The sequence below is a fragment of the Dicentrarchus labrax genome, unplaced genomic scaffold (assembly GCF_905237075.1).
Source record: "Dicentrarchus labrax unplaced genomic scaffold, dlabrax2021, whole genome shotgun sequence".
NCBI classification, from domain to species: Eukaryota; Metazoa; Chordata; class Actinopteri; family Moronidae; genus Dicentrarchus; species Dicentrarchus labrax.
Genome location: NW_026136720.1, coordinates 25237062 through 25248319, shown reverse-complemented (window position 1 = coordinate 25248319; position 11258 = coordinate 25237062). Strand labels below are relative to the sequence as shown.

The 11258-nt window shown below is 37.9% G+C and overlaps 1 protein-coding gene across 2 annotated transcripts in view; it reads left to right on the top strand.

The window, feature by feature from the left end:
* The first annotated feature begins 3497 nt into the window (after positions 1-3497).
* The window catches only part of meis1a (Meis homeobox 1 a), a 91007-nt gene continuing 83246 nt past the window's right edge, over positions 3498-11258 (top strand). The window contains exons 1-4 of one of the 2 annotated variants that reach the window (XM_051383104.1): positions 3498-3960; positions 6719-6954; positions 9996-10137; positions 11123-11173. In XM_051383104.1, the coding sequence (XP_051239064.1) occupies positions 3949-3960; positions 6719-6954; positions 9996-10137; positions 11123-11173 (441 nt within the window). In that variant the 5' untranslated portion in view covers positions 3498-3948. The remainder of the gene's footprint in view (positions 3961-6718; positions 6955-9995; positions 10138-11122; positions 11174-11258) is intronic. The other variant, XM_051383105.1, reaches the window with a different exon arrangement.

Genomic DNA, 11258 nt, shown 5'->3' with positions numbered 1-11258 from the left:
TCTCCATTGCTTTGGTTTGCTGCTTCCAGAAGTTATTTTTTAACAAATATTTCTCTATGCAAAAGTATTTTTTTCTCCCCCAATGTCCCTTAAGGGCCGCCGTAATTTTGTAACTAAGGATTTTGTTTTATGTCATACAGATTTTGCTTAACCCCTCGTGACTAACGACTAAATACAGAAATGGCTGAATCTCAAAAACTATAAGGAGTTATATCAAATACTTGGTACCATTGGATTCAACTTCAGTTAAAGCTGCAGTCCGTGTACGTCGGGGAGTGCCGCGGTCGCATTATGAGCCAGTATATCACACGTAAATCAGATGAAGATTACTGTACAAAGCTTACTTCCTGTTTCCAGTAGGTGGCACTGTGACTATGACAGAATATTGGCAAGTAAATGTTTTCAGGGCAAGACTCTCATCAAACACAAGAAATTTGAATATTGCAAAAACTGCTGCAAAATTGCACATTCAATTCAAAATGGCCGACTTCCTGTTGGGTTTGGGGCATGGCTTCAAGAGGCTTTTTTGTACGTTTGGTCGTGATACATGTGCGTACAGATTTTCATGCATTCCGGTAACACGTGCCGGGGGGCTGCAGTTTAACGGGTGCTGTGGAGCCATTATATGAGATGGAATGACACGTACATTTTCACTAACGCCAACTTTTGTGCCACATTTCATAACTTCAGTTAAGACAAATAATAATTCCCTCAGTGGTCGCTGCTCGGGCCCCAATAATATGTACTTTGATCCAGAGCCAATCTGATATTTAACAAATGCTTATTCTTGTGATTTTTCTAAATAAAATGACCTTTGTCTACCTATTGGGGAAAATTAATGTGTGAAATCAAACATTTGGATTTTGCTGTGTGCAGCCACATGTCTCCACAGTTTCCACTGCAGATTTTGTGTTTCCACCTCGAACAGAAAGAATTCTGTGGAGCTTTTCCTTAAAATATAATCGTTAGTCGTTAGTTGGTTACGGATTCAGGTTATTTCATAGATGACTGTAATGCAGGGGTCTCAAACTCACACTGTCTTGGGGCCACTGTTGGTATTGTTATCTCCGGGTCAACGTTCAAGTAAGAAAGTGTAATATTCTGAAACTGTTTCCATTACTACAAACAATGCAAACAGCAGTTTCTATACAGTTTTATATCATTCTTGTTGTTTGCAGTCAAATGAGCTTTTCCATTATTGTGTTTTTATTGTAATTGTATATGAAGGGGTAGTTTAAATTGATGTGAAATAACCGGAAAAAATATATTTTTTAAACTGATTATCTTATCAGTCAGATTATATTATAGTTTGACATCATGTCTGGGGCCAGAGGGAGGGGGTGGAGGGCCAGAAATGGGCCCCGGGCCGGCAGTTTGAGACCCCTGCTGTAATGAATGTATCACCATCATCTACTATGTTAAAAAAAATGAATAAACTTTTGCTTATTTCATATGAATTGTGCTCATTTTTATTGGATGAAGAAAATAAAAGCAGGTTAATAAAGTATGAAACTGTGAATGAGCTGATTTTAAGTGCTTCACTAGAATTTCTTGTGTTTTTTCTGTTAGTTGGGAAAATGTTTGGTTTCTTTGTATTCGAGCGCTTTGCATTCACCAGAGAAGAAAACTTAAAAGCCTCGGTTATGACTCACTAGCTCGTTATTACCACACAGCCATTATTAGTCGGGACAAATTCTGCTTATTCTACAGCATTTTCTACCATTCTTGGAAACAACAGTAGTTCCATGTGCATCAAGCACTGTGCAACCTAACAGCATATCTTAATAAAAGAAGGACGTTAACATAACTTGAATTCAACCCAACTCAAAACTCAATTGTTGAATAACTCAACTGGTTTAAGGGAACTTTTGTGCAGTATTTCAAGTATTGGTCACATAATTCCAGTTTGTTCCACTGACTCATTTTCTTTAAGTTGACTTTATATAAAACAAAAATGTAGTATAGCTTAGTATTTTTACAGTTTTGTGATTTGACCATTTGGAGAATCAATTCATTGTAGATTTTGTATTGTACATCAGCTGTTTGGAGAGTTGCTGCATATGAGTGTAATATACTAACTAGTTTTAATGGAATTGGTACAGTTAACTTCATTTACCCAAGTTATCTTCACAATAAATACTTGAGTCAAATCAAATATTTTTAATGCTTAAATTGTTTGAGTTAATAGACTTAAATGATTAAAGGCAGTTGGTGTCCTCAACAGTTTGAGTTGAACTAACTCATTATGTTTTACAGTGAGACTAAATATAATATGATAAGAAAAATCTTTCCGCCAAACAGTTTTACCCGTGTTTTTTTTGTGCACCTCCTTTTTTGGGCACAAATGTGTTAATGATTCATGAGTGCACTCTGGATGTATTAACACTTTACAAACACTAGATGGCGGCAGTGTCCAAGAGTTGAGCAATAAGAGACACTTTAATTTATCTTCCTCATTTAAACTTTGACATTATTTCTTTTTTAAAACACAGATTTCTTGTCTTTCTTTAGAGTAACTGTAGTTAATACTCTAAACTAATGACTGCACCATCCTAAAAGAGGAGTGAAGAAAGCAGAGTGAGATAAGGACGGAGGTTTTTATGGACACACTCTGTCTGCATGAATGTTCAAGGAATAATAAATAGATATGTCAGAAATAAATCACCATCAATTATCAGCTGCTTAAAAAGTCAACAGTAAAAACATGTTTTATCTGCAATAAAATGATATTTGGTCTAAAATGTTGCCTATAATTTACATTATTCTACTTTTACCCCGGAGCTGTGGGTCCCTGTGGACCCCTCATTTCTCCCTCTCTCATGTATTATTTAGGGATTAGTTTGGTCAACAAACTAACCTGAAGTCCAAAAACAGTAAAGTGCAGAGTAATGTGTATGAATATAAAGGGGTAGATATGAATATGCTGTATAGAGTATGAACATGTGCAGCAGCACGTAAACACAACATAAACTGAACTAATAAACCTTAAACTAGATTTGAACTCTTTAAACAGGAGCTCAAAGATGATGTAATAACACAGGAGTCCCCTCAGGGCCTCTCAGTTCACTATATTGTGCACACACTGTTCACTAACACATATGCAGTTCATCCAATTACCACAGACTAATTGCCACATAGTAAACCCGGAGCCTTCGGAGCCCCTGAAGGTCTGAGGACCCAGTTGGTGATTCAGCTCCTATTTTACTTGATCCACAAATGTGACTTTTAAAGGACTTTAGTTCCACTGTAGAAAAGTTTTTAAGGACTCAAGAAGTTAAAAAGAAACTTTACAGTACATCAGCACCAAAGTCTTTTCACAATAAACTCCCCCACAACAATGTGAGGAGCAGATTTCCAACTCAGTCCCTCCATCCAGTGCACCTCGCGGTGGCGCGCCTTGCTGCGGGGACGCGCGTCGAGTCTCTGCTCCTTTAAGTGAGAGAAGAAAGTAACCCCCCACCTCCCCCCTCTCCTCTCTCCTCCTCTCCCTCCCTCCCTCCCCTTACACCCGGACGGCCTGCTCTGAGGAAGCCGCTCCGCCGGAGCTGCGATGGGGATTTGAACGCACGTCCGCGCAGAAGACAGCGCCGCACGGCCCGGCTCAGAGCGCAGCGGGCGGGTCCGCGTCACGGTGTGGATGTGAACTGATCGGCCTGCTGACTGAGCGCTTGGTTCGGTGCTCGGAGCTGGAGGCCGGGAGCAGGACAGCGTCTGCCCGGGCTGGTGCTGCTGTTGGCGGAGTGTCGCCGTCGGTCGGTTCCCGTGGAGAGCGCAGCGGAGCCTGCAGGGACCCGCCGCCGCCGCTCGGTGTGTGTTTGTGCGTTTCTCTCCGCGGCGGTTACACACGTTGCACACGGGATTAGCTGATTAACGCTCCGGTACCGGGGAGTTGGATGTGTGTTTTCCCTCACAGGAGTCACCTGGAGTCCGGGCGGAGAGACGGAGCCGATGGCGCAACGGGTGCGTAAAAATCAACTTTTATTGGAGCGCAGGGACTCGATGAGCGCGAGGAGACGGTTCCTCCTCAGCTGCGCGATTTTTATGTTCAGAAGTCCAAAAAACTGAGTCTGGATTTGTGGAACCACTTGTCCTCAAAAAGACCCAAAAACGAGAGGATTTAAACTCTCGTGAATATGAACATTGTTTTCTTCCAGCGGATTAATATTGACTTTAACTTCAGGAACTAGTAACTTTCTCTCGTGCGTAAAAAATAATCCATGAAACTTTTTCCCTTAATTAAAGTTTAATTTCTTTAAAAAAACAACAACATTTTTACCATTCATTTTCTCTAATATTAACAGATTTATCTCAAACGCGTCCAAACAGCACTTTTCTAAAAGTAAAAGTTTAGATTTAGTGAATAATAAAGACATTAAAGGAGCTTTAATTAAAGGACATTCACTTTAAAAATAAAAGTCGGCTGCAGGGGATTATTAATAATAATCTTTTAGTTATTTCAGTCATTTAAATTCTGCTGATAAAATCTGCTGATTAGCTTCAGATTTATTAACTTGAGGCCTTAAAGTTGTTGCTACTTTTTCGTTGATTTATGGCAAAAAAAATAAAATAAAAAAGTATAAAAGTGTGAAGATGAACCAACAAAAGCTGTGCGTGTTATGATACAGTGTGTGTGTGTGTGTGTGTGTGTGTGTGTGTGTGTGTGTGTGTGTATATATATATATATATATATATGGGTGTGTGTGTGTGTGTGTGTAGTGTAGCAGCCGGGTTGGGCCTGCAGTGGCTGCGGGACTCTTTATAAACGCACATCATCTGTTTGTTAGCGGCTCTTTCACAATAAAAAACTTTTCATTTTGTTTTTTCACGGCTGTTAAAATCTGTCAAACCTGAAAGGACTCAACAAACAGAAATAAAACATTCATACTGAAACATTTCCTCCACAGTGCGGGCCGGCGGACTGTGTATCGATTACTGATCAGAAAATGTACTTCACGAGCTTCTTTTGAACTTCAGAACTCTTTATAACATAAATGTGTGACATACTATGGAAGTTGTTTTCGGTCGCAGTGCAGCTGCTGCAGCGTGTTCAATTAATGACAATAAATCAAATAAATCGAATAAAGAAAGTAGCAGCACCGATACATTTATGATAAGCAAAGAAAAAATAATAATATACATTCCTGTTATTTAAATAGAAATATAATAGATTTATGAACTTATCAATGTATGTGCAAGTTTAAAAAGTTTAAACCAGTTTTTAAAACTCATCATTAAATAAAGATTAAATAATTAAATCAGGTTCTTTATAAAATTAAAACCATGTTTTGGATTTTTAAATTACAGCAGTTATTTTTCACACTTTTTATTCTTATTGCTTTGGAGATGTAAAAAAAAGTTTTTGTTAAACTTTACTTGTATTTTTCAAACTGGATGAAACTAAAGCAGCTACAGGTGAACATAAAGACACAAACATAACAAACCTCAGTTGTTCATAAAGAAGCATTAAACTACAAAAATCACTTCATGTTAGAAATCATACAGATAATATAAAGTCAACATATAAACTTCATTATATTATTATATTACATATATAGACTTGTGTTCAGTTTGGCCGCATTCAAACTTGTTTTCATTCCAGACTGAAGTTATAGTTTATTCAATAATTGAGAAAATGTACAAAGGGAGGGGCAATTCATGAATATTATGGAAATTGAATAATATATAATATATATACAGTCTAATAATATTTACCTGTTTCTCAGAGACGCCTTGTTTTAAATTAATAGTGGTTTTATTGCATTCCGCATGATTTTACAGTGTTCATGTTATTTTGTCCACCCCTCTGTACATACATTATGCATACATATACATATATAAAATAAAATACAAACACAGACTTGAAAATTCATTCATTTAAACATTTCAATTACATTTTTTATTCACTTTTAATTTTGATTTTATTTGAAAATGTAGTTTTAGTTTTGCTCTTGTTTCATTTCACCAACTGGATGTCTTAAAATGTTCAAACAACTCTTTTTTTGTTTTTCCTCAACATCACAGCGTTGATCGAGTTAGACACAATAAACAGGGGGTGGACAAAATAATAGGAACACCTGCACAATGCAGCAAATAGTTTCTAGCAGAGTTTCGGTTGTGGGAGACGTCTTAATATGTTGTTCAATGTTATTTTATAGAAAACATCATTCACATCATTCTCCTGCTCAGGGTGTTTTTTTTAATTCGTAAAGTCAACGCACTGTTTAATTTGTATTATTACGTTTATATCTGATGATTGTAATAATACGATTTTTAAACTCACACTGGGTGTTTTAAAGGTTTAAAACTTATTATTTTTCCAAAACATCTCAGTTTTTGTCACGTGAGAGAAAATAAACAGGGAGTGGACATAATAACAGGAACACCTGTAGCCTATAATCAGTTTTATTTTTTCAGGTTTTGTTCTATTAGATCTCATTATTTAATCATATTTTTGCTATCAAATGATATTTAGGTGTATCTGCAGTTTTACATACATGGAAAAGTTTCTTTTTCTGAAATTGTTCTGTCAGTTTGTGTCTTTTTATTCACTTTTAGTATTTATTAGAACGTCCCTGCTCATAAACCCTGAGCTCAGTTTGTTTCCCCACATTCATCGGTCACTTTCGGGGCGTTCTGACCCCCGTTGAGGTCAGCGAACAGCTCCTGCAAGACAGCCCGAGAGGTCAAAGGTCACACCACTCTTATCTTTGTGTTTCAGTATGAAGACCTGGCCCACTACGGGCTGGAGGGGGTGGGTGGGGTGTACGGAGACCCTCACCACCATCACCACCACCATGCCGCTGCAGCCCGCTCCCTGCAGGCCGTGCACCTGGCTGCTGCCGCCGCTGCTGGCCCCTACCCTCCACACCAGTACGCCCAGTCCACCCACAGCAGCGGCAGCATGGCCGCCACAGCTGGGGACGCCGTCAAGAGGGACAAAGACGCCATTTATGGGTACGATGAGTTTACTGACACCGTAAAAAAAAAAAAAGACGGATGAGGACAAAAGAAGCTCTTGCAGAAGAGTTTTCCTCGTCTGTAAAAATAGTTCCTTCATGTTTGATTTATGTGTTTAGTTTCTCACAAGCTGAGTCAGACCAACATTATCTGTATGTTAGTGTGTGAAGTGAAGTTCACAAAGAGGTGAAAACAGAAACAGACAGAAACAGTATATTCAGCTCCTTCACTCAAGTTAACGCAGCAGTACATCATGTTAAAAAACACTCCTCTACTAATAAAAGTTCAGTAAAAACAAGTGCAAGCAACAAAATGTAAAAGTGTTTATTATGTAGAAAAATGATCAGAGTGTCATTGTAGGCTGCAGGGGCGGATCTAAAGGGGTGGCAGCTGCCTGGACACCCGAGTCTGGTGTCACATTTAACTCACTAATTTAAAAAATAATGAGTTAAAAACTAACATTTATTTATTGATCTGTCACATTGTGATAGGGTCAATAAAAAAATAACCATCTATCTGGAAACAAAGCAATGTATTGATTTCTAATGCCTCCTTTGTAATGTGCCACATTAATGTTTTTGAGTTCAAATATCTTCCTTTAAAGGCTTTTCGAAGCAAATATTAATAAATGTGATTAAATCAGCATACATTTCTGCCACCATGTGAATATTTCTATAGATCCACCCCTGCAAGGTTGAGCTAATTTATCTTTATAGATTAACCTGTAGCCATGTATGTAAGCTCATTATGTATTCAGTAGTTTTATCTGCAAAGTAATAAATGTAATAGAGTAAAAAGTACAATATTTCCCTCTGAAATGCAGTAGAATAAAAGTATAAAGTGGCATAAATTAAACATTTAAAGAAGAATATAAAAAGAATAAATGCAGTATTAGATTCACTGCTGCTCCAACTACAGGATGCAGTGAAGTTTATCAATTTTATTCCCTTGTAGAAAAAGTGCAGCAACTGTTCAATGTTGCAGCAGACGAGTTTAGAGCAAAGGTCACGTGACGCTCTCTGTCTCTCTAATAAGATTTATTATGTTCAGCCTCTGTGGTCAGCTCCTGTATCAAACGTCTGACAGATCCCTAGTTTAAAAACACGATTTAACAGTAAACATTATCAGTAGTTGTGGTTCTATTTGTTGCTTCTGGCATATGGCCGCACTGTAAACAGGTTGTCAAATCAACTCACCTTTAATCACATAACTGAGTGATCTACGATTATCTTCTCAATTCATTAATAATTATTGTGTCTGTAAAATGTCTGAAAATGGTGATTCATGCCCATTTTCAGATTGTTTTATCCATTGACTGTATGAAGAATGAACGTAGTTGCCGTGACGTCACCCGTAGGTTTGTGAAGCTCAGTGAGTTCGGCTCTGGCTGTTGCCACCTTGGCGGTCCAGACTCCACCGGCACCCAGCTAATCCAAAAATGGGCAAAGAGGTGGAGCTGAGGCTTGGTTACTGAAACCACCTGTCACTCAATGGGGCCACGCCCTTAATTATGCATAACTTTAAGCCTTAATATAATTTAAACAGGTGAGTTGTATAAAAATTCACCCCCCGTACAGTCGTCTTAAACGGGGAATTTAGCTATAAAGATCAACTGTGTTTTTTGTACCAGGCTATAAACATAAAGTTGGACTATTTATGTTTGCACATTGGGGCTTTATGGAGATTGACTCACTGCTGGAGCCTCTAGTGGCCGTTAGAGGAACTGCAGGTTTTGTTATTTTAATCTTTGCTTCATTTTGTAGCCACAGAGATTTCTGCTTGGTTTTATCAGTACAGTACAAATAATTAAAGTAATAATACAAATAACAAAAATTATTTAGTTTACTGTACAAAAAAGAAAAGGAAATCATTGTATTCAAAAAGCTAAAACCAGCAAATGTTTCACTTTTTAGCTTAAAAAAATAACTGAAATATTAATTGAGTATGAAAATAGTTGCCATGGGCTCAATAATCAAATTGCTGCTAATAATCAGAGAACTCCAGTCATGTTTCCTGGTGGTTTGCCTGTCCATGTTACAGTTACAGGACTTGTTTCTGCTCTTGATCCGTCAATGTTATAAACAGTTTGGAGTGCCTCAGGGTTCGATTCTGGGATCATTTCTGTTTTCTGTTTATATAGGCTTTACCTTGACTACACTTTTTACAGTGCAACATGGCATCTCCTTTCATTTGAAAGCTAACAACAGACTGTTTGGTGGATGTCAAATAACTTCCTTCAGTTAAAATGAAATCTCTGAATGCATTAAAATGGAAGCAAAAAAAATCTGCACACAACATTCAATCCTAGCTCTAATTTATTTATGATATTAAGATACTTTAGTGTTGTTTTTACTTCAAAGATCAAAACTAAACAGTCAAAGTTTAAATAAATGCTTTTATTTTCCTCTCTGGGTGACTGCAATGTTAGTCCAGTCTGTTAAATTTAAAAGTACCTTTTTTAGAAATGTAACTTAAATTTAGTTAAGTCTGCTCCATAAACTGGTTTTACTAAACTAAAGAAGGTTTTTCTTTATTTAACTGTGTATCAGGAGCACATGGTTTGCATTTCATTGCAGATTATAGATTTTAAAATGTTCTCGCTTCAATCTGGTTGTGTCATACAGAGAGTAATACAATGTTTGCTTTCCACTGATGTGTTTGAGTAAACTTTCCACTGAAGAGTCTCTATGAAAGCTGTTGACCTCTGCAGATTATCCAGAGAAAGTGAGGGTAACGGAAACTTTTTTAACTGTAATCATTTTCATGCTGTAAGAACCAGTTCCACCAGTACTTTATGTAGTTTTTGTTTTGAAATTTAATGAAATAATCAAATTAATTTAGTTTTTCTCGTCTACAAAAGTGCTCTGAAGATGATTATTCTAAATCTGCTACCTGAAGTTTCTTTTCTTTTTTTTTTAGAAAAGTTTGAGGCAGCAGGAAACTTGTTAGAGTTTTGCAGTCTGAGCTGATCCCTCCTCCTCCTCCTCCTCCTCCTCCTCCTCCTCCTCCACCTCTCTCTCTCTCTCCTTCTCCTGCAGACATCCTTTATTCCCTCTGCTCGCACTGATCTTTGAAAAATGTGAATTGGCGACCTGCACGCCGAGAGAGAGCGGCGTCGCCGGGGGAGACGTCTGCTCCTCGGACTCCTTCAACGAGGACATCGCCGTCTTTTCCAAACAGGTAGAGAAGGACACATTTCATCCATGTGTCAGAGTTAATTCAGAACAGATCTGCAGGATCATAAAGAGCCAGGGCCGGATTAATCCTCGAGAGGGCAAAAATGAGCAGTGGGGCCCCACTTACCCCCCTTTTATCCCACTTCATGTGCATTGTATGATTATTAGTCAGAGAGAAGTAGTTTTCACTTAGCTTAAAGCAGAAATATAAAAGTACATTTAAAAGTTAATTTACTCACCAACATTAAACTTTAAGTGTTCAGTGTGCCGACATTTAACGTCACCGACAACCTCAGCTGTCTCACTTAGCCACATGTTAGCAACCGCCTTTTGTAAGACGCGTAAGAGCTTCAGAATTCACAGGTGGGGTTTTTACTGACGCATTTTCTGCGTTCATTCTTTTTGCAGTAATGGCTAACGTTTCCATCTTTAACATCTGGGTGATGTCTGGGTGAATATACTCTAAATAAAAATGAGAATTATTCACAAACACAGTTGTACACAGTTCACATAATCAATGGAGCGTCCAGAAATATGTTGTTGATGTGTCTACATTTTGAAATCGTTTGACAGGCAGAGCTCAAAGGGTTACAGTGTGTAAGAAAACTTAAACAATATACACAGTAGGCTTATATGTGCGTTCGGTTCACTTCTGTGAAGAAAAGTTAATTGTCTAACAGAACAACAGCCAAGCGCCAGGGACAAGCTCTGTTAAGTCTGTATGATTGTTGAAAATGATAAAAATAAATAATACAGACAGAGAATTGTATAAAAAGCATGCTAGCATGACAAAGATATGTTAGGTCATTTAGTTTCATATGATAGCAGTATCTGCCTCTGAACGCACGGCGTGGGAGAGGGAAGAATAATCGGGTGGCATTTGGTCAATCAGATTTCAGCCCCGCCCCCCCACCCCTTCCTGTGGGGGTCTGGGGCCACAGGGCAGTTGGCTTGTTTAATGATTATAATAATATGTTTTCTGTTTCTAGATCCGATCGGAGAGGCCTTTATTTTCATCAAACCCAGAGCTGGATAACTTGGTGAGCTACTGTTATTGTTATTATACTGATTTTGTTACACTGTTAATTCTTGTATATTATAAATTAAAAGTGTTTATTTTTGTCT